At 37.8% G+C, this 23,901-nt stretch overlaps 3 protein-coding genes and 1 pseudogene across 3 annotated transcripts; 1 reads left to right on the top strand and 3 right to left on the bottom strand.

Moving 5' to 3' along the window:
* Nucleotides 1-908: 908 nt before the first annotated feature.
* On the bottom strand, nt 909-2,828 carry LOC126794002 (COBRA-like protein 4). Its single transcript, XM_050520646.1, has 7 exons — nt 2,747-2,828; nt 2,571-2,650; nt 1,989-2,445; nt 1,754-1,898; nt 1,403-1,683; nt 1,031-1,314; nt 909-926 (listed from the first exon to the last, which is right to left on the bottom strand). Exons 1-7 carry the CDS (start codon nt 2,817-2,819, stop codon nt 909-911), a joined length of 1,338 nt encoding a protein of 445 aa, XP_050376603.1. The 5' UTR covers nt 2,820-2,828.
* Nucleotides 2,829-3,782: 954 nt separating this feature from the next.
* On the bottom strand, nt 3,783-5,562 carry LOC126794003 (COBRA-like protein 4; annotated as a pseudogene).
* A 3,953-nt stretch (nt 5,563-9,515) lies between these two features.
* LOC126793507 (probable UDP-arabinopyranose mutase 1) lies at nt 9,516-11,317 on the top strand. Its single transcript, XM_050520048.1, has 4 exons — nt 9,516-9,921; nt 10,117-10,367; nt 10,465-10,633; nt 10,738-11,317. Exons 1-4 carry the CDS (start codon nt 9,595-9,597, stop codon nt 11,083-11,085), a joined length of 1,095 nt encoding a protein of 364 aa, XP_050376005.1. The 5' UTR covers nt 9,516-9,594; the 3' UTR covers nt 11,086-11,317.
* A 2,899-nt stretch (nt 11,318-14,216) lies between these two features.
* On the bottom strand, nt 14,217-22,447 carry LOC126793501 (squamosa promoter-binding-like protein 6). The gene is made up of 5 exons (XM_050520041.1): nt 22,361-22,447; nt 21,392-22,128; nt 21,085-21,221; nt 14,689-15,459; nt 14,217-14,593 (listed from the first exon to the last, which is right to left on the bottom strand). The coding sequence occupies exons 2-4, from the start codon at nt 21,949-21,951 to the stop codon at nt 14,702-14,704; spliced, it is 1,455 nt and encodes a 484-aa protein (XP_050375998.1). The 5' UTR covers nt 21,952-22,128; nt 22,361-22,447; the 3' UTR covers nt 14,217-14,593; nt 14,689-14,701.
* Nucleotides 22,448-23,901: the final 1,454 nt, after the last annotated feature.

Here is a 23,901-nt window from a genome sequence, read left to right on the forward strand (position 1 = left end):
AGAAGAGAGGTATAGAGTAAAAGTCTATGTCTGGATGTCTCACCTACTGGTTGTTAGGTACCATTCATGTGATATTTCATCTTATTTCGACATTTTCATACTCCTTTTTCTCCATGGCACCTTATTTAAATTCATTATTTGTATATGTGGAAATGGTGCATGTTTGTATTTCTGTATCTTGAAGCGAAGCAAGTTTTGGTGACAATCAATGATCTAAAGCTGGCGGGAGATCACTGGAGGGTCTTCTGAAGACAACAACCCAACAACGGCCGAAGTCTTCACACAGTTGGGACTAATGTATGGACTGCTTCAAGTATAAGTTTTACCAACTTATTAAGAAAGCTAGTTTCCGTAAAAATTGCCATGTGTCCACTGGACTTGCATGTCTTGCATACAAGAATTTCACACAAAAAAGGCTTAGAACACCATCAATATTGTCTTCAACTTTGCCACTCGATTTCAAGTTTAAGTGCTTAACATACCCAGTGAGATATTCAAGTGTGAGGTTTTTGTCTGGAGGCCTGGACAATTATAATGATGGATCTGCTAACTATATATTTTATCCTCCTTCTCAATGTTTGGAATTAGCTTTTCTATTCTTCCGCAGAAAACGAGTCCGTTAAAACTGGGGAACCCTAGTATGTCAGTCGACGTTCAATTTGGATCGGGTCCTGATGCTCCAGTATGATCGAGTACGTTTAGTTTAACAATGTTTTGTTCGTATCAATTGAAGTCTGCAGTTTCTCTATTTTTTTTCATCGTGATTATATGTATTGAAAGTGATTGTTCAATTTCTGTATGTGCAGTGCTGGTATATCTCGGACGTCGGACGTTGAAGATGGACTGGTTCAGGTAACTCTAATCTCGAAAGTGTGTCTTTTACAAAAATTACAAGAAACCTAATTGCATCACTTGGACTTGTTCCTCTTAAAAAGATATATGAAAAACAAACAAACAAACAAACATCACCTGTAGACAGTAGATGGGCGCTTGGATGTATATTATGATCCAGACTAGATCATAAACATACTAGCAATACCAAAACCAAAATGGTAGCCAGTGTAAAAGATGATGTAGAAAATTGATATGAATTGTAAGAAGCAGAGTTGGGTAGGTATGGGTATAGATCAGGAAGGGGCATCACACACTCATCACCATTGAAGTAAACCCTCAGAGGAAATGCCCAACCTTGATCCAATGAGAATGCTTTCTTGTCCTTCTTAAGAATCAACTCTGTATAGATATAACCCTTAGGCCCAGCCTCCCTTATTAGGTCATTCACAGTTTTTATCCCATAAAACATGCCAGTGTCATCTGCAGAATAAACACAATACAAGCTGGTTAAGAAAGAAGCTAGGAAAACATATACTATATCATTTAGCAGATTATGAATTAGACTTACTTATGGGGTTGTACTGGTTAAGTGGTTTATATTGAAAGCTAGAAATATTGGCCAGTTTGTTGAAATTTGGGTGCTGTGCAACTAGTGTCCATTTTGTGTAATTCATGAGGAAGTTGAAATTGGTGATGGTAATTTTCACACGCCAATACTCTCTGTAGTTAGCTTTCACATGCCAATGAACTCGAATCGGGCACTTGTGCTCTGTGCATTGTAACAGTCGTGGTGCATTTTCCTTAGCTGAGGTTTTCGATTGTAGCAGACTTGAATCCTTAGAGTCATTCCTGCATATGTTGTTAGTTTAATATTAGGATGTTCAATGAATTGCTTGGAAGAGAAGGTGGCGCTACTTACAGGCATTGATTTGCATCCTTACAACCACAAGCACAAGATGGACAGGGAGTGATCAAGGGGTTGTAGAAGGAAGATAGAGACACACAGCAGGTTGGGTTTTTAGAGGCCATCAATTGCGAGTATGTGCAAGTCAAACTCCATGTCACTGCCAAAATCGTAGACAGCAAGAATTCTACAAGTTCTCATTTTCTAGTATGAAACTTACAGTTAAGATGATTAGTAGTACTGGACTTACTCATTGCTCGAGTTTTACTCCGGCCGTCAGGTGACAAGGTAACCGAGGATGGCACAATGTTTGCGGCACTACAAGTGTAGCCTAGTCCAGGACCAAGAAAAAAGAAGTGCTTTGGAGGCCTTACGGTTTTATTTGAAGTGCCTGCAAAGCCAACACTGATCTGAAATGCTGAGACGGCACTAGAAGAGTCTTGTCCCAATGATGTCAAAACATCGCCCTTGCAGCAATTGGTGAACTGTTGGTTGTAAGGAACTCCGGGAAGCAAATCAATAACCGTTGGAGTTTTCTCACAACAAAGTGGGGTGTTCCCTTTGAATTTCGAACAGTCCCCTTGATCGGTGACTTTAGCTCCCACCATGGACCAGATCACTTCCTTCTTCACCCATGTCCATCCTAAGCTCCATCCGGGGCTTGTGATGTGCCGGTACATTTGGTTGTTGCTTATTGACACTTCTGCCTGAGTTTGAGTAATCAGTTATGCAAGGTAAGCTAGCTAGCATGCATGTACTCTTATCTGATTCACCTTTTCTATTTTAAATGGCATATACTATGAAGTTAAGTGATTAGCTCTAAGGTGCTCACCACATAGCCATCGGGAGTCCAAGACAAAACATCCCACTTGATATTGATGCTTCCATTGGGATCAAATGGATCATAAGCCACTAAGAACATGATCAAGGCCAAGTTAGACCAAGCAACGACACAGGTTAACGAGCAATATGCCTAATTAAAGAACTACTTCTCATTCAAAAGTTCACCTGCAGATGAAAATATTGCCAAAATCATGGTGGATGCAAATAATGTGCTTCTTTTACACTTGGTAATCCTCATGGCTCGAGGTTTAGAGTTTAGTTTGTTAGGATCTTTCTGTACATATTTTTATTTCGAAATATATTTCTTACTATTCTTAGGATATTTATAAGCAAGCCAGCAAACCAAAAAGAACTATCTTGTTGGCTGCAGGACTAAGCCCCGAGTTCGTTGGGTAGTTAGTTAGATTGTGGTTTTCCACATGTCATGTATATGCATATGAGTTAACATTCTTGCGTAATGTACTATGTCATGATGTATTCTAAACCAGTTTAATTCCCAGAAGGGAGCTAAAGAGTATGTCATGATCCTCCACTGGAATTTAAAAGTGAGGGAAAAAGTTGATCGCGCAGTCCGACCTCTTGATCCTGCCGGCGGTTTTGCACACATAAAATTGAACAAGAAGGTGACTTCAAAACTTTTTAGTGATTAAGCAATGAACCTAGAGATTGACTTTGCAGATTATACTTAAATTCGTTTGATAGTATTGTTTTCATCACAGAAGTCACTGTTGCAGGGTTGACATCTTCAGAGTTTCCCCTATTTATGTATTTGGTCTGACGTTTATATATTAGTAGTCTAACATCAACTACTATATGACTGACCTGAAGCCGGCCTGAACTGAGACTCCAATTTACAGAATCCAACTATTAGTAGTCACTGTTAGATTTTACTATATGTTCATATGTTTAAAATTTTCCATATTAATTAGATTTTTTATGTCCGAATATACCAGTATATTCTACTTATATGTCGTCACTTGTTAACACACAAGTACGTGGAGGCCAAACAATTTCTTAGATAACATGTCTTTGGAGATTTTGACATTGTATTTGCTTCATCCCAGTTTAACAAAATTGAGTACCTAGACCACAGTTCCCTACATTTCTAAGATGCTAAAACCAGCTGAGAAGCCTAACTGCATCACCTTTACATGGGAAGCTTGGAAAACCCATTCTCTTGCTTGCATAATTTACTACTCCATCACAGAAAGGCTAGCAGAATCATAACCATAAGAGTAGCGAGTGTCAAAGATGAAATTGGATTTGCATCATGATAGGCAAAGTTAGGTAGATGACTAAGATGAGAATATACATCAGGAAGAGGCATCCTGCACTCATCACCATTAAAGAAAATTTTCTGAGGAAATGCCCAACCACGATCCAATGTAAATGTTCCCTTGTCCTTCTTAATAATCAGCTCTCTGTAGATATGTACATGAGGCCCTGCTTCCATCAGTGGATCATTGATATATTTTCTGCCATGAAAATAGATTAGGCTGCTGGTTGAGGAGTATTGAAGAAAAACAATACATCATTATAAGTAGAATTGTAGGCTTACTAATCGAGCCATAATTATCGAGTGGTTTATAGAGAAAACCAGAAACATTTGCCAGTTTGTCTAGATTTGGGTGCTGAGCAACAAGTGTCCACTGTGAATAGTTCATCCCGTAGTTAAAATTGGTGATGGCGATTTTGACGCGCCAGTACTCTCTGTAGTTAGCCTTGACATGCCATTGAACTCGAATTGGGCACATGTGTTCTGTGCATTGCAGCATTGGTTGTGTATTAATCCCTATAGCTGGGGTTCTTGAATTTACCACGCTCGAGTCCTTAAGGTCATTGTTCCTGCATTATGTTCTTTCCATTAGTATATTTACCAAGTGTTAAATGTACTGTTGAAACTTCGTTAGGCAGCTTACACACAATTATCCACATCCTTACAACCGCAAGAACAAGATGGACAGGGAGTGCTGATGGGATTGTAAAAGGATGAGATGGAGACACAACATTTTGGGTGCTCTGAGGCCAGGAATTGCGAGTAAGTGCACGTCAAAGTTCATGACACTGCAGAAATTAAAAGCACATAGAATTATAAAACTAGCTAGCTAAACATGCACATAGGAGTTTGTTCAAAGAACAAGGAAGCTCGTTCATTGCTCGAGTTACACGCGACCATCAGGTGACAAGGAAACTGTAGATGGTACAATAGTTGCAGAACTGCAAGTGTAGCCAGGTCCAGGACCAAGCGAGAAAAAAATCTCTGGAGGTGTGACTGTTTGGTAAGAAGTGCCTGGAAGGCCAACACTGATCTGAAATGCTGAGACTGCACCAGAAAGGTCTTGTCCCATAGATGCCAAAACGCCACTCTTGCAGCATTTCTTGAACTGTTGATTATAAGGAACTCCAGGAAGCAAGTCTACTACTGTTGGAGTCTTCTTACAACAATGTGGTACGTTGCCTTTGAATCTGGAACAGTCTCCTTGATCGGTAGCTTGAGCTCCCACAATAGACCAGATCACTTTCTCCTTCGCCCATGTCCATTCTAAGCTCCATCCGGGGCTTGCCATGTGACGGTACATCTGGTTGTTGATTATAGTCACAGCTGCCTGAGTTTGCATGAGTATTGAGTAATAATATTTAGTTCGAAAACCTTTATATCGATCGTCAAGCTAACCAATTAGCTTTGTATCACTCTTTTAAACTTTACGTTCTATAAACACTTACCACATAGCCATCGTCAGTCCAAGACAATACATCCCAATTGATATTTACGCTCCCATATGGATCAAACGCGTCATAAGCCGCTAAAGCATGAGTTAGGGCAAAGTTAGATCAAGTGATTAAGGATTCTTTCACGTACACTTGAAAACTTATTTAGAAGAGTTTTGAAGATGAAGCAGTAGAATCTTACCTGCAGAGAGAATTGTAGCCAAAGTCATGACAGAAAACAACGCAGTTCTTTTACGAATGGTGATCGCCATGGTTCAACTTTTGTGTGAATTGTGATGATGCTCTTGTAGAACAACATATTCAACATTTATAAGCAATTAAGCAACTAGCTAGCTCTAATCAATAATGTATCAATTATTTGTTATAAGCTCCCAACTTTTCGAGTTATTTGTTCGAATTTGATCTTCCACGTACGTCATTTTCTGTTCTTGCATGTTTGAACCAAATAATGCAGTTTCTAAGTTCATCTTATCACCATATATATTCGTCGCAGTCCTTGATTCCAGCTAGTGATCTTTGCAAGTGATCAAGTGGACACTGTGACTGAGTCGTGTCACTGATTAAGAATAAATTAGTGTTAAGCTATGGTTATGATCTATATTTTGGCTGTTTAACCAGGATCTAAATCTCATCTTCATAAATAAGCGGTCTTCTCTTCATGAAGATTGGACGTGAAGCCACCTGAACTGATTTGACCAACGTGGGTTGTAGACTCTGAAAAAACCAGAATTGAATGAGTAGAACCAAATCCTTCTAGCATTTTGGCTGCTCGTATATTTTATAAGCAAGTTATTGGGGTCAACCAGCTTACATATTCAGAGAAAGGGTAAGCGGTACTGACATACTGTTGATGTACGACTGTACATGGTAGTGCTTCCATTACAAAAAAATCAGTCAGTTTGGGTTACAACTAACTTGGCCCAAGTGTGAATCTACTATATAACCAATGTCCAAACTTTGACAAGATTGGGTTACTACACCCATCCAATAACTGATTGGCCCATGCAATGTAATCGACTTTTTTCCATTTTCGTTAGAAGCTTAATCGAGGAAAAGAGAAAAATAGAAATGTAAGGGTTATGGCACGTGTATGACAAGTTGAACTTACAAAAAATAATCCCCAACGCATGTAAAACGTTTTAACTATGCATTGCAGCATAATATTTGACCACTTTAACAACTTTGAAGTTTTAACTTAAGTTGAGACAATCGGGCTGGTCGATTCATGAAGTTTCTTTCCTTACCAAAAAAAAACTTTAAGTTGAGACAAATCAATCTAGTACAATTTAATTATCTAGATGTCAACTTAACTCGGATAGCCTCGAAGTATAGTGACTAAGTTAAGTATAGATTGGAAACAAACACAATGTATGTTATCCATCTTCATACTTGTACTGTTGAAAACATATAAATCACAATTCAATCCAACACGAGTAATTATTAATTGAGTTTTGAAAATTATTTTTATGAACCTTATGCATCCATTAGTTAAAGGAGAGTGTATTATATACTTCAGCAGTGTGTGAGCACCAGCAATCATGTGATGAGGCACGTGACTTTTTTAAAGCCTTCGTTAAGTCTCTGTTAGTAAACCCAGACCTGAACCCAGAATCCAAACCTCCAAACCCAGTGATTTCTCGCTGCCACGATGCCACCCACCGTCTTTGTTCTGACCGAGGATAGAACAAGAAATCTTGCTGAGAGAGAAGAAGAATTCAAGTAGTGGTGAAGAACAAAAAGAGAAAAATAATTGGATTAGCTCTGTTTTGAACAATTAAAGAGGAAAAGATGCGAAATCTAAGAAGTGGTTGAGATTTTCAATATGCCTCAATTTTGGTTTTGGTAAAAATTTGCTTCAATCTTACATTGAAGGCATGAATGTTGGAGACGAGAAGGAGAGAAATTGAATCTCGGCGCATGGCGGCAAAGCCGCATTAGTTCGCATGGGTGAAGAGAAAGTACTGTTAAGTTAAACTGATACACATTCTTGAAAATGAAAATGACTGAGATTTATTTTAATAGATAAACGGTTAGGATTGTCTCGATTATTTAAAACATTAAACGGTGGTGTATACCATCGGTTTCCTAATTATAGTTCAAAATGTTGCATATTTCGACACGCCCGGTCGAACACAACACGGCCCACATACATATATTAGACGAGATTTTACTTGAATCATTGTCCAACTGTGACAGGTGATTTGTCCGGAAAGCCAGCAATCATGGAAATCACATCGTCGTCTACAAAGTGAAGATGGAGAGTGAGATTAAACAAAGGGCCAGAGTAGAGGAATAGAATACTACAAACTTTCCTTGGTGAAAAAAGAAGTGGGTTGTTTTGGTTGGCATTGCAGTGGAAACCAGTTGGCCTCTCAAAAACCCTGTCGGTGGTGATCTACTACTTCTTCTTCTTCTTCTATTTTCCAACATGAAGTCTTCCTTTTCTTAACCCAATTTTTTCAAATTTTGAATTGGCATGATCTCTTCACGTTATGGCTTCCTCCAGCGGAACCCAGCTCACTCGCAGCTCGCTACTCCCCAGATCTGAAACTTTGAAGAAGATTCTTTCTTCCAATAATGCTGCTCTGTTGGGCGTCACAACGACACGTCGTACGATTCTTAAATAAATCCCCCACAGTCAACATCGTGGGTGTTCGTTTCGTTCACCATTGAAGCAAAGATCCTTCTTGTTTAGATTTTTATGAACATGGGGGGGAAAGAGTACGAGTGTGTTTGGTACGCATTGTACTTTTCCAGCAAAAAGCCATTGTAATATCGACGTCCTCAAATCAAAACAAAACATCATCAATAATAATGAATCTGTCACAATTATTTTTAGAGCCATCAACTTGCTCATGATTCATCTATGATGCAGCGCTACATACCATACATACTGAATCAGACGGTGAATAGAGAGTGTCTTAAAATGCACATAAAATATATAGAGTATATAGACATTAGATTATGAGCGCTGCACGCATGCAACGCATTAAATTGAAAATTTATGCTGACGTTATCAAGGTCACATAAAACCCTTATATCTTGTAAATTAATCTATACCAAGACTGGAAAAATAGTCACCCTCATATTATCTCTTGCATGCAAGATAACAATTACTTACTCGAAAGAAAACTGACTAAGCACTAAAATGGAATATAATAGGGTGAATTGTAATGAAGTTGCTGAATTGGACTTGACCTAGTAAATGGAAATAGACAAGCGTGGACCAATCAACATCGGCCCCGGTCAGAACTCAGAACCCAAAACCAGATCTAACAGCGAGTGTGTCGGTAAGAGAAGAGACAGATGTCGAGGTCCTGACTAGGTTGGGAGTATTCCCGGGTTCAGATTTCAGTTTTCAGTATTGGACAAGGGTCAGTATAATACGGTCCATATATCATGGACTACAGAAGTACCGTACGTATAGAGACATTCCAGATTACACACAAATAGACAGTGATGGAAATTAGGCATGGAGAAAGGTCTAAATGCCACCAACGACTTTGAAGAAGTCGCCTCCTCCTTCTTTGGTTTTATACCGAAGATTTTTTAAGATGATAATGCAATCTTGCCCACATTCAACTCTGATTCCATGTCTTTCTATAAGAAAATGGATCATTACCAAATTTTAGTGCAATGTATCTGAATTTATTCTTCGGAAATGAAATACTATGATTTTATCCAAACGGCCAGTAGAGAGATTATGAATATGTGAATATACAACATCAATTCATGAATCGATCAAGCAAACTTTCTCAAGTAAAACCGATTCTTCTTTGTTTGTGTTCATAAAATTATATAAAGGGAGAGCAACACATGTCTTATGTCTCTTTGCAATGACTTACCGAATCTTCATAGACATCTCATCTTGTCGATCTTTTTTTGTTTTTGTTTTTTTTCTTTATTTAAATATAAATCAATTTCCTTTTTATCATTTTATGCATTATCTCTTCTTCGTCTACACACTTGACCAAATCTATCGCTTCTTTCAACCAAATAAAACTCCAAAATGAGTAAATAACCTCCATTAAACTTAGCCTTAAATCCTCTAATTAAGCAAATCCAATTTCAGTTACACTCAAACACCCATGGCTCCATACCTCACTCAACACGTGACACCCTCTTCCGTCACGTGACACCCACACAACTGTTTAAGCCTTGAAGGTCTTCAAATACACAAGTCTCACATCCAAACCAAAACACTCTCCTCCTCCTCCTCCTCTCTCTCTCTGTCTCTCTCTCTCTAACCCCAGAATTCACTCTCCCCTCCAATCTCGCCGGTCATGGCGGAGTACAGCAAGGTCGCCCCAACGCCGCTGCTGAAGGATGAGCTGGACATAGTGATCCCGACCATCCGAAACCTCGACTTCTTGGAAATGTGGAGGCCCTTCTTCCAGCAGTACCACCTCATCATCGTCCAGGACGGCGACCCTTCCAAGGTCATCAAGGTCCCCGAGGGCTTCGACTACGAGCTTTACAACCGTAACGACATCAACCGCATTCTCGGCCCCAAAGCCGCCTGCATCTCCTTCAAGGACTCCGCCTGCCGCTGCTTCGGCTACATGGTCTCCAAGAAGAAGTACATCTTCACCATCGACGACGACTGCTTCGTAAGTCCCCTAGATCTCCGATTCTTCTTCTAGATCCCTAATTTTCACCTTGTTTGACTTCAATTTGACTGTAAACTAACGGATCTGCTTCTATGTCGATGTTTCGATCCGAGTTTGTAGATTTTAAATTGACTTATGTTTGAATTTACTTGCTGTCGGGTTGTTTGAATACTGATTGGGTGTTGGAAAATGTAGGTTGCGAAAGATCCTACGGGAAAAGAGATCAATGCGTTGGAGCAGCACATCAAGAATCTTCTGTGCCCGTCGACTCCGTTTTTCTTCAACACCTTGTACGACCCCTTCCGTGAGGGCGCGGATTTCGTCCGCGGTTACCCTTTCAGTCTGCGTGAGGGTGTGCCGACCGCGGTCTCTCATGGGCTGTGGCTCAACATTCCGGATTATGATGCGCCTACCCAGCTTGTTAAGCCTCTTGAGAGGAACACCAGGTACATTGTTCTGCTGTGGTGATGGTTTTACGAGTTGTGTGTTTGGTGCATTGTTACGGGCTTGCTGATTGTTTGTTTTGTGCCTGTGGTTTCGTAGGTTTGTGGATGCCGTCTTGACGATCCCCAAGGGAACTCTCTTCCCCATGTGCGGGATGAACCTGGCATTCAACCGTGAGCTGATCGGCCCTGCCATGTACTTTGGACTCATGGGCGATGGTCAGCCAATTGGTCGCTACGACGATATGTGGGCTGGATGGTGCATAAAGGTAATACTTGATATTTTGATTTTGCAATCAAAATACCATATGTTTAGTTTTGAACTTTTGATTTCTAACAAGCTGGCATCGATTGCATTGTCTGCGTATTGTAGGTCATTTGTGATCACCTGGGCCTAGGAGTGAAGACAGGTTTGCCCTACATCTGGCATAGCAAAGCCAGCAACCCCTTCGTTAACCTTAAGAAGGAATACAAAGGTATCTACTGGCAGGAAGAGCTGATCCCATTTTTCCAAGCTGCTACCCTTCCCAAAGAATGCGCCACTGTTCAGGCCTGCTACATTGAACTTTCGAAGCAAGTCAAGGCCAAACTCGGCAAGGTTGACGACTACTTCCTCAAGCTTGCAGATGCCATGGTCACATGGATCGAAGCATGGGATGAATTGAACCCAGTTGGAGGAAAAGCTGTTGAGCTCAATGGGCCACCAAAATCTACGAAATAGGTTTTTGATCCTCTGTTTGTTTTGATGGCCATAGGCCCGTTCGTGATCTGATCATCGTCCATTTTGTCCAAGCTTTTGGTTATGAGCTAGGAGTATTTACTTGGCAGGTCGGAGAAGATATCTTCTTATATGTACCTCAGTGCTATGAGCTTAGAACAATAAATCATGACGGAGTATGTATTTCTATAAAAGCATTAGCTATTTATTCATCTGAACAATGACTTGATGACAATTTTGTTGTTATGGTTGTTAGGGCATAGCGGTTTTGGGTTTGGTTTCTTTGGAATTGCCAGTTTTATTTATCTTGTGTTTTCTTTCTTTGGCTATTTATAATCTACTATACATCAATGTATGTTCCTACATCTGACGGTCGACAACATATATTATTTTTCTGACTCTACTCATAAAATAATATCTATTGTCGGATGTGAGATGTATAACATACATTGACGTACATTCGAATTTTCCTTACTTATATAGCATCTTTATTCAGGAAAAGAAATGCAACGGCTACAAGAAGTTGAATTATGAGATGTCAACTTCAAGTCACAAATCTGAAATCTGAAATCTGGCTAACAATGATGGTCTTTCCGACGTTTGAATTTAAACTCTGGGTGAGATTACAGTCTCCAATTATATCGAAGGTGATGACCAGAATATGAAATTTAAAATGGAAATGATGTCGTGGGCCTTTCTAATCATACTTTGGTCTTAAAAGGTCCTTTTGGAAAGCTTGTCTTGCCGGCAGAAAGATATTAGCAGCGTTATCTCTTCACGGGTTTTGCTTTTTCTTGTAGTCTTGTGCTGAACTCAAACTACTCACTCATGCCCTAGGATATATATATATATATATATATATATATATATATATATATATATATATATATATATATAAGTTTCCATTTGAGCTTATTGCCAGCTTATAAAGGAGGCGAACAGAAGACATCAACTAAAACTCGCTGAGCTTATACTAGGATCCGTTTGAGCATAGTACTGAGTTTCTACCAAGGTCTAATTGATGATCGGAAGTTTGTTCTACCCTCAGATGGAATCTGATGGGATTATATTAGGATTTTGTTAAGCTTAAATGATGCTCGCCTGCTCGGGGACTTATCTTAGGCATGATTGGAACTTAATGACTTGTTTTAGGGTAAAGAAGTAAAGAGTGAAGGGTCCTTTATTCCTTAACCGTCGATCAGAACAGACCAACCAAATGTTAGCCGGTTTAACTTCACATTGCAGATTCCTTTGTTTTCTTCACGCTATAGATCCAAGCAAATAGTATAACGAGGTATTTGAGCTGCTTATGGCCTAATAGCAACTAAATCTATCTTAATGAGATCAACTAGAGTTTGAATATTGCATGTAGCTGACGAAAATACAGTATATGAGTAATTTGAACACAAGTGCATATTACAAAAGTCTAAAACTACCCACCACACTAGAAGGCATATTCCACACCAAAAAGGCATGAGATCAACTATTAAGCATGCATATATTTTTACAATGCCAATTAGGTACTAACTATATCAAATCACACACTTCTGATATGAACAGTAGAGGAAACCCTGATTGTCATGTACGCACAATATAAATCGAATTTGTGGGCTTATTCCATAGATGAGATGTTAGCTTACAACACTACTTGTCGTAAAATTTCATAAGAATCAAGAGAACAGATGGAGATGCTAGCTAGGAGGTTAGAGGATTATTTATTTAAGTATACAAGTAAGCACTTGCTCTAGTATAAGGAGGTGTCAATCTTAGATATGACTTCCTAATACTAAAAGTTGTTTAGCAGCAGGTTAGAAGGGTATGCTAAAATTTATTTCCTCACCTCTGCAAGTGCTCTACTGTTATTGGAGATCTATGGTGGAGTAGTTCCCAATTTTGACATGCTTGGTCACTTCGATTGCTCCCTACATCAACACAGAAAGAATATGTTGGTGTCTGATATAAATAGAAATGCAAAAGCGATCAATCTGGTGTATATCAATGATTCAATGAGATGAAAAGCAAATTTTTCGACACAAGATGTGTGGGGATGTGACAAAAAGGCCAAGTGAAAGAATGCACCTTCACTTCCAAGTAAAAGCAAACACTGATTGACTCTGGAGGCAGCATAAAGCATCATTTTCCTGCTTCTCCTGCAGGGATTGCCGCTGATTGATAGCTAAAATTAAAGCTATTAATTTTCCTTAAATACTGCTGGAATGTCAATTGTAGTGTAGGGAAATAAGGGTCTCCCGTTGAGGATAATCTAACCAAAAGCTTCACCAAAATGTCACAAAAGTGACTACTGCTTCTACTGAACAGCATTGAAAAACAAAATTAAAACCTAACCTAAACTTCTCAGAAAAATATGAAAATTTACAAAGGTATACTAGCACACAGTGATTAGCACACAAAATTTGGTGAATTTTGGAGTTGATCTGATCTGAATTTTGGAGTTGATATCAAAAAGTGAGTAAAGAAAATTGAAAACTAATTTAAAAGACGTTGATATCAATTAGATGAAGCTAGTTAGGAAAGAAGTATCCACCCCCAACCAACTAATTTGTAACCAATAAACTTAGTTGAAAATGCTCAAATTGGCTCGGTATGCTTGAGCACAACCTATTACTCTTTCTTATTCTGTATACTAGGCATGAAGTGCTCTACACCTAGATTATTCTCAAGTAATGCAATCTAAAGATTTAACATGCAAAGATCGTTAAGGTGTAAAAGAGTTTGAGACATCATAAGACATTGCAAATTACTTAGCGTCTTACTAAATCTAGGGTTTTGTTTACTCGCTAGTGAAAACTAACGATTACTTCTCTAAACAATTTGAGGAATCTAATATTGATCCAGGCATCAAACAATCAAAGTATTAGAACCCTAGAATACATACTAAGTAGGCCTCCATAGCACACATAGAATTCATCAATGAGAAACCAATAAACAAAACCTCAACTTCGTTAAAGGGAAAACAAATTGAATGTCAAAGCATGTTATGGATCATTTCTAGGGGCTTCAACTACCCCCTAACTACCGAAAATTTAGTAACACATAGTCAGAATCATAAACACAAAGAAATTCATAGAGAAGGAAGACGACAAAAACCTAGAAAAATTGGAGAAATTGGGAAAACGATCGATCTTCTGTTGCCAGATATCGATCTCTTCTGCGGACTTTTGTGCTTTCTTCTTCTTTTTTCCTCTTGTGCAGCTGTTCTCTCTTGTGTGCGAATCCCCTTCCCTTGGACGTCTCGGCTCCCTTTTAAAACTCTTTCTCAGCCTTTTAAAACATTTCCTTGATGGGCTCTAATGCCTTGACTTCAATGGAAATCATCATTGGTAAACACCTGATTGAACTAGGAGTCTTTGTCATCATGTTTTGCTGAATAAACTCATCTCCAACGCAGCCTCTATGCTTGGACTCTCCTTGATTCGTCAAGAGTCCATGAAATTTCCATGAATTGCACAAATCTCCTTCCCTTTACTCTTATTTCTTTCTTTGCTTCAAACTACCAAATAAACATATATAAAAAGAACTAAATTAAATGGAAAATGAGATGAACTATCAAAGTAAATATGAGGATTAATGAGTATATCATCGCACAATTATGCTCCTATCATTGATCCTCAACTGGTTGGAGCTCTGATGAAAGTTGAAGTAAGTCAACAGTGGTCCCTCCACCACATGACAGACGATCTTTGGCGTTCAGAAACTGTAATCTAGGGAAAATCCCATTTGTTCCAAGATCATCAGCATCACTTCCATTAGATATTGTCATGGGACCTGAAGAAAGGAATTTATTTGACACCCCACTTGTGGAACCTTGAGAGAAACGTTTATCAGAAACTATGCTGAGGTTGTAACGTGTATGGCTGACTGGCATTACCAAGGGACGAGCAATAGGAATTTCTGAAGCATAGCTTGTAGAGTTCTGGGACTGGAATGACAGAAGAGAGAGAGCGCAACCGGAGTCTGGCATGCGTGATAATCCTTGCACGGTTGATGCTGTTGTGTGGAAATCATTGAACCCTTCACTTCCTAAAGCACCCTCATGACCAATAGAACGTGAACCAGAACTTAAGCTTCTCATTTCATGTTGATAGTGACTACCAGTCGCACTGAGTATGCTTCCACTAGGATGTCTATTGGTTCCATATACATGAACTGGTGGGTACTGTTTGCCAATTTCATAAGAAGAGATAACTGGTTTAAAATACGTATGCCCATTTGTTACAGGCACACCTGGTAAAGGGCTATGCTGAGTGCCGCCTTCGACTTTTATATGCCTGCTCCAGTCACTAGTTCTGTAAATCTCAGCATCCAAAATGCTATTAGGGAGTATATCCTGGCAGACGAAAGACGCAAATCTGCTACCTGCAGGGTGTGTAGATCGGTGAAAAGAGCAGTATAAGTACTAAACATAAACTTGTCAGATAATACAACTCTTATTAAGGCTCTGTTTAGAGATATTCGAATTTTATGTTAAGCTGGACACTCAGTAACAGTAACATGTTGCACCTGCATCATGCAAAGAGGAAATGCATACAGTTTTTATGTTCCTCCATTTTTAAGCCTTAACACTTACTATTCCGAATCATAAAACTAAGTAAAGGGTGGATTAACTGGTGTCGGCCACACGCAGACGAGGTTATATGGATGAGATAAATCGGTAAGCACGAGTTTAATGTAAAATTGTCCATATGAGAAAATCCAATTTCAGAGTTATGTGTAAACTAGCTCTTGTTTTTAAGGTACAAGATGATTCATATAATTTGATGTGAATGCTGCAAGGAACCTCATCCACAAATTTCAATTATATCTGTTCTTGTGTAAAAGCTTCAGAAACTGACAAAGAACGGGAATACCGGAACAGTTTCCTCATACATGCAATTATGTGTCAAAACAAACACACTGGTTTTGTATGTAAGACCTTAGGTTATATATAAGTTACCAAAAATTCTTTAGTACTCCGGAGTACTGGAACTACTGGAAGCATTTTCAGACCTTAGAAGCATAAATACTAGGCTGCACAAATGATTTAGGGCATTTGCTTGCTGATAATATTGAAGTATATAGAGCATTCCCCAGATGCATCGCCAGATACATTCAGTATCGTTCGCTGCCATTAGTGACGTGTAGTTCTCAACGGTTGACAACTGCTGGTAAAAACTGTTTATATTTGAGTTTTTTTCACCAACAGTCCCTTAATTCTGGTGTACCTACTAATGTGATACCTCAACTCTTAATCGTATCAATATGATACCCAGACTCTAGTATTGCTATCATTGAAGTACTTCCGTCAGTTTTTTTCAACTTCTCTGTCATCTTGGTGACGTGGTAAGTACGTGAGGCCCACAAAGAGGATTAAAAGACAAAATTAACCTCATCTGAGAGGAGCAATGTTTTTCCCGCCCTTTACCTTGAGAAAGACACCCAACAATTCCAATTTTGGCGCTAATTTTCCCTCCATACTCCTTAATTTGTGTCTCTTATCTAAACTAAAGAACTACCGCCAACTAGTCGACCACAATCTGATAAAACCTAGATCAATCTCATTTTCTATTTTTACCCTAGCACTTGTTAGTTTAACAGAATAAATATAGAAATTTATATGGAACATCTAATTTCCACAATCTCATAAGAATATAGAAACACATAACTTAACAAAATTCAAATACATGTTTATGTATCATTAGTTCTTACAAGCAAAAATCATAGCAGATCAACAAAAATACTGTTTCATGATGCATAATATGTTATGCAACACTTAATATACAACCTCCTTGTGGTAAAATTTCATGTTTACCCCTCCTTGTGGGCCCCACGTATTTGCCACGTCATAAAGATAACGAGGAGGTTGAAAAAACGGACGGAAGTACTTCGATAATAGTAATACTGGAGTATTGGTATCATATTGATACGATTAAGAATTGGGGTATCACATTGGTAGGTGCACCAGAGTTGAGGGACTGTTGGTGAAAAAAACTCTTTATATTTATATCTTACATGTATACATTATTTTACTTGTATGTTTTTGTTGTCGGTGGATAGAGATTAGACAAGTCATTGTATAGCTTGTTCACTTACTGAACGATAGGCATGTGCCTTTATGAGAAGTATGGGTAATGAAGGATGTTTCAACACTCAATTTATCCTAATTTTAAACGCAAACATGACCAAATTGCATTAATCAACAAAATGTGGAATCTGAATATTCAGCCAAAAATAAAGTTATTTGCTTGGCTATTGCTTAGGAAAAAGCTTAAGACAAGAAATAGGTTATCGAGGTTTGGTGTCATTTATGACAATTCTTGGCCATTAAGTGATTTAGATTATGAAACGGTTGATCACCTATTTGGTCTCGCTCAGGTTTTGATACAAGACTAAATTGGTCTAATGGCTATATCCAGGTTCTCAATGAACTATTCATTGACAAACCTTTTTAATGAAAATCTATTTGCTAGGCCATTGTTACATGCTGACACATCTCGAAAGCAAGAAATGACACCCTCAAAATTGCAAGGTTAAGAGGGTGAGGGTAGTTCAAAACAACAACACCACCACCATAAAGTGGAACCCTCCACCTTTGAACATTCTAAAAATCGACTTTGATGATTCGGTTCGAAGTGACTCTGTTACTTGTGGCTTTGTTATTCGCGACTGCAATGCAAGGCCACTGCTTGCAGCAACTAGAAATGTTGGGAAGACGATAGTACCGGTGGCTGAAGCTGTAGCCCTTAGAGATAGCCTTATCATTGCAAAAGATAGAGGTTACCGCAATCTGAAGGTCGAAGGTGATTCAAAACTCGTAATTAATGCAATCAATAGTGTTTTGGAGTTCCGTGGCGCCTATTTAGCATTGTTGAAGACATAAGAACTCTAGCTGCAAGTTCATGTTTATAGGGAAGAAGACTTTGTTGCTGATGTTGTAGCAAATCTTGGTGATTCTCATTGGCAAGGGACTAGTTAGTTGGATGGGGTTCCTAATGAGGCTTCTAATTCCTTATTATTTGATATTGTACAATGTGGATGCCCTAGAGGCTCCTCGATTTAATGCATTTATTTTCGTATTAAAATAACACTCAATCTATCCTATATATAGTTTAGTGTTGTAACCTTATTTTTCATCAAGAAGAAAAATAAAAAAAGCTTTTGTGAGTTTTGTGTTCAGTTTTTTCAACATGGTATCAAAGCAGGTGTTCATTGCCTGTCTTTTTTTTGTCAATTTTTTTTCCGATGTTGGAGAAAGTCCACACTACCAGAAAATAGCATTTAGACCACAACAACAAACTTCGTTCGTCACCTAAAAGATTATAAGACGACGAAAACAAAATCGTCAGTTTAGTGAATAAATTCGTCATCTAGGTGAAACTTAGATGACAAAATCCACTTTTGTCGTCTTAGCTGTACATTTTAAATGACGAAATATGATATCGTCATCTAAGATGTGACCTAGTCCGCAAACAACTATATTGTCGTCTTAGCACAGAACTTAGATGATGTATTTTGATTTTGTCGTCTAAGAAATTGTAAGGTGACGAACACATCGATTTAGATGACGAAATTTTGTGTCGTCTAAGTAAAAGTTTGACTTTATAATCTGGATCTATTTCCAGATCGATAGAAACATAGAAAAAACATAAAAAAACTGCTGCTATGAACAATTGTTGCCCGGAAGGATTGATAGCAGAGTCATACAATATTTCTCCACCTTTGTACAAACTCGAGGCTCTCATTCTATGCTGGTAAGCTTCTCTAGAATCAACAGTTTCAAATTTGGTTTATTTTGGATTCTGGGATTCAAGATATGGGGCATTTGAGATTCGCGATTTAGATTGGAATGTTCATCTTTGTAGACCGATGCTAGCTGCCAAGATTTCGACTAGGGTTTACCATTTGGGGCTTTTGGGTTAGGGATTCGGGATTTTTCTAACTCGATATTGTGGTTTACGATTTGGGGGTTCTTCTTATTGGGTTATAGACTTGTTATGTAAAATCTAGCCGGAATGTTATGCTTATTGATTTTTCTAGCACTCTTATGTTTTGCTAAATGATTTATTTTCCTCCTTTTGTTTTGATTTCGCTTGGAATTTTTTTGCGGTGACTTGGGTTTTGAGTATGTATTGGCAGAAGCCGAGGAGATTAAGATGACGGCTGATTGGGAAGTTGAGGTGGACTAGTTTGTTGCAAAAACTAGAGCAAATCAAATGAAGAGTGGAAGGGGAAGACAGTTGTGTATTCAGATTTGAATCACATTGTTGTGAGAATCTCGCCCAAGTATGTAGCTGATTTTATTCTCACATTGACAATGTCTTCTCAACGTAAGTTTTGTTTTGTTTTGTCCAGTCTCCAAGTATGTTCTTCTTTGCTCATCAATTCAGATTCACATTTCATGCAACATCATCTCAGACTTGGGTTTCTTGGTTCTTTGGTGTGCAATGTCGACTCAGTTTGGTTATGTGGTTTCCCTCGATCTAACTTAAGGGGGAGAATTAGAGCATTAAGGTGTTTATGAGCTGCATGATTATTTAGGGGATGCAAGCAAAGTTGTAGACCCTTCATAGAAATAGAGTTGTTGACTCTTCATGAATGGGGGAAAAGACATCATCACTTCAGGGAAATTCTTCAGCAACATCATCAAGTTCGCTTCAGGGAAAGCCAACTTTGCCCATCATTCTCCATTCTTATTTCATTCGAAGAGATATCTTTCTAATTCCTGAACTTCATCTCTTCAGGTTATCATTTTATAAATCTATACCATATATGTATCCGTAGACTTCATATTGAAATATTTTCATTTAATATTTCAAGTTTCATAATCAATAAGATTTCATTCCATATTGATAAATTTTAAATACACACTCTTAAATACTTAATACACATCTAATACTCAATACACCACTCATTTTATTTCTTATTCTAATTTTATACTACATACACAACCTAAAGTGCCTAAAATACCCTTAACTTAATTTCATGTGATTGTTTGTATTAATAGATTTCAAATAATTAGTATGTACTAAGATATATTGAAATTTTCTTGAGGTCTATATATTTATTATTAAGAAATTCTTACATATGGTTTTTCTTTGAATCCTATTTTTCATCTTCATCGTCAACTTTTGTTATTGAAGAGAAAAAATGTAATTTAATTAAATGAGAAGTTCATAATGTCTTGATATAAATTACCTTGGTTACAACTTCGAAATTATGAATTTTTTTAGAAAAAAATAAATAAATGAATTGGTAATCAGTTTTTGTCCATTTAATTTCCTTATCTGATGGGTAATATCTTTTCTTGAAAAAACTTACATAAATATAGTTTCTGAAAATAAGCTGTCATCTTTAACATTTTAATAATATATATTTTCATAATTAGTGGTATGTTTTGGTCATTTCTCATAGGTAAGAGAATTTCATTTGAAATCTGAAAAATATAGATGTGTATTAAGTAATTACCGGTGTGTATATAAAACTTCTCTTTCATATTTTTTTTTTTATTTTCATTCCATATTCCATATCATATAATCATAACATCTCACCCCATATTTCATTTCAAGCCTCTCCTTTATATTTCATTTTCCTCATCATTATCTCTGAGTTGTTTAGCAAGTTTGTCTCAAGGAAAAGTATTGAAGTATATAGAGCATTCGTCAAATACATTCGATGTCGTTCGCTGCCCTTGGTGACGTGTAGTTCTTATAACTGCTGGTTAAAGCTGTTTATATTTATATCTTACGTGCATACATCACTTTACTTGTATGTTTTTGTTGTCCGTGGATAGAGATTAGACTAGTCTTTATATAGTTTGTTGACTTACTGGACGATAGTCATGTGCCCTTATAAGAAATATGGGTGATGAAATATGTTTCAACACTCAATATATATATATATATATACACTAGTGTTGTAACTTTATTTTTTATCAAAGAGAAAACCAGGGGACCAGTAGATGAGTAGGTGGCATGGACACTTAAGAGATTAGTTGTAGTAAGATACCGTTATATGACTGAAGCAACCGCCCATCTCTTCCAGAATGAATACCAACTTGAGGTTTTCTCCGGCGCTCATTGTGTCCGGCAAGGCGTTTGCGACAGCTGCGCTTACCATCATCAAATTCAGCCAGCAAATGGAACCTGGATAATCAAAAGCTTACATATTACAGCGGCTATAAGCCTCATGACATTAGTACTAACAGTTAAAAAGGTAACTTACTCATATTTAGATATTTCAAGTTAAACAAGGCAAAATTTACTTTCAGAAACTGAAACACGATAAGGTTCAGGATAGATGAAACCTGACCAACCTGCTACATTGCTGACAAAACCTTTGTTCTATGCCTTTAACAATGACTTTGGAGGACTTCGAGTGAGCCTCACAAACTTTATGCCTCTTGTGGTAGTCCTTGGAGGAGCTGAGGTCCTTGTTGCAGCCATGAACCTGGCAATGAGCAGTCTGGGAGTGTACTCCTGATACCTTCATTCTCTTTGAAGGTGTAGATGACTCGGATGAAGAAAAAAATGAAGCTCCTTTCAATGACTTAAAAGTATAAGCATCTAGTTTTAAATCAAAGAGTGAAGAATCCCTGCTGTTGGATTCAACAATAGAGCTTGAAAGCTTTGAAGAGGATTCGTCTTCCCCAAAAAATGAATTTAGGGAACCCATACTTGTTGTACTTCTTGGTAAATGTCTCCCCAACATTTCTGGCAAACCCAATTCCCCAAAACCTTGACTTTCACAAGTACATGGGATTTTCGAATCACAACCCATCAAAGCACTTCTAGTTCTAGCAAGAGAATCAGTATGAGAAACTGTTTCATCAGTTACAAAACCCTTCCCTTCAGAAGTACAGCTCCAAGACTCCATCAAATGTAAAAGAACTAATCTTGAGTAGATTACAACTAAACCCAAGCTCAATCCAAACTTTTTACTTCACCCCTGGAGAAACTTCTATTGATCATCAGTGAAAATCCCACAAGAGTCCACCTTTACTCAGACATGGATAAGGAACTACAGAGAGTTTACTTCATAAAGCTCCAAATTCTAAGAAACCAAACAGGGGAAAATCAGAATTAGTACCATATTCCTGAAAAATATACCTAAACAAATAAATTTCTTGAACACTGAACCCCACGTGAATTAAATCATGAAACAAGGATAGTAAACATGCTCAATGTAAAGCAAAGACTCAATGATAAAACTATTTCAGTGAAAGAGAATAACAGAGATGAAGATATAACTTGCCCAAAATAGAGAGACAGAGAGATCACTTTACCAGTGTAAAGGTGGGATAGTGGGTATAAAATGGTGCGGTATGATGGGGTTGAGACAGGAGCACCTGCCTTCTATAGGAATTTAGTGTGGAAGAGGTTGCTGTTGCAAACTTGCTACTTAGAGAGAGAGAGAGAGAGAGAGAGTTTTAGACCATTTAAGAAAGTATGCAACTTTATTCAAATCAGCAGGACAAAGAACTGTTAAAGTTTGATGGGAAAGGAGGCTTCACTATCTTTCCGACTTTCCATTTGTTTAGCAGGCTAGGACCATATTCGGAAAAAAAAAACTAGCTAGGACCAAAATAACTACTATTTCCCACACTATAATGAAGACCCTGACTCCCGTTCACCTAACCTAACCAAGGAAGATTTGGACGATTATCACACGATCAGTATACTTTTAATCAAACTAAAACACATTATCTTATACTAGAAACAAAACACTCACACACTGATGATAGCAGCTTTGCAGCATGGGGTGGAAGACTTGTCGGAGGGAGTCTGGAAGCCTTTTGCAGTTCTATCTGAGGTGATTTCATTATGTTTAGGTTTAGGGTGTTTTTCGGGAAACACATGGTGTAGCTAATAGTCTTGCTAACCTTACTAGTTCTAATTCTCTAAATGATGTTTGGTTTGATGAGGTATCAGGGCTAGTCTGCTCTTGGCAGCGCATTAAGGGTTAGATGATTTTATACTTTAAAGTGATTGTTCACTAATGGTAGCAACTATGCAACATGGGGCAGAAGACTTGTCGGAGTCTGGAAGGCTTTTGGAGGACTGTAAGTTCTATTTGAGGTCCTTTTATTTTGTTCAGGTTTCACATGTCTTTCAGGAAGTAAATAGTGTAGCTAATAGGCTTACTCACCTTATTAGTTCTAATTATCTAGATAATGTTTGATTTAATGAGACATCTACTATTATTCAGGATGTTTTCTTTGAGAATTGTAGTAGTTCTTTGGGTTGAGGCACTATGTCCCCCCCTCCTCCCCGTTGCAAAACTCTTTCAATTTATTAATAAACAGAACTGAACGTGGAGCTGAGTCTCCCAGTTAGACTGGGTTCTAAACCCCGTTTAAAAAAAATACACACACTTTGTGTGTAATTATTTTTTTTAAAATATATTATTAAAGAAAGGGATGTGCAATTAAATTGTTTTTAAATATTATTAAAGAGGGATTTTAGGAGAAAAAAATTTAGAATTGATTTTTACATTATTTTATTTATTACTACATTATCCTTTGTTATTAAAATTAAAATATAGTTTATGGTGTAAGGGCTCTATCGTGATTTCACACCCATTTTAGTTAACAAAATGGATTCATGTTATAAGAGTATAAATTATCTACTCATTTTTAATTGCTATAGATAAATTCTACCCCATAACCAGACCTCAATTGTCCCAAAAGTCATGTCTTCTCCTCTTCTCATTCCCTACTCTTCCCAAGTTTCATCAAATTTGCAGAAAACCAGACATAATCATCCAGTCGGAGATGGAACTCGACGTCGGAAGCCGACGACTTAGAATCTCCCAATCTCCTCGTCT

This window comes from Argentina anserina, chromosome 5 (genome assembly GCF_933775445.1).
Source record: "Argentina anserina chromosome 5, drPotAnse1.1, whole genome shotgun sequence".
NCBI lineage: Eukaryota > Viridiplantae > Streptophyta > Magnoliopsida > Rosales > Rosaceae > Argentina > Argentina anserina.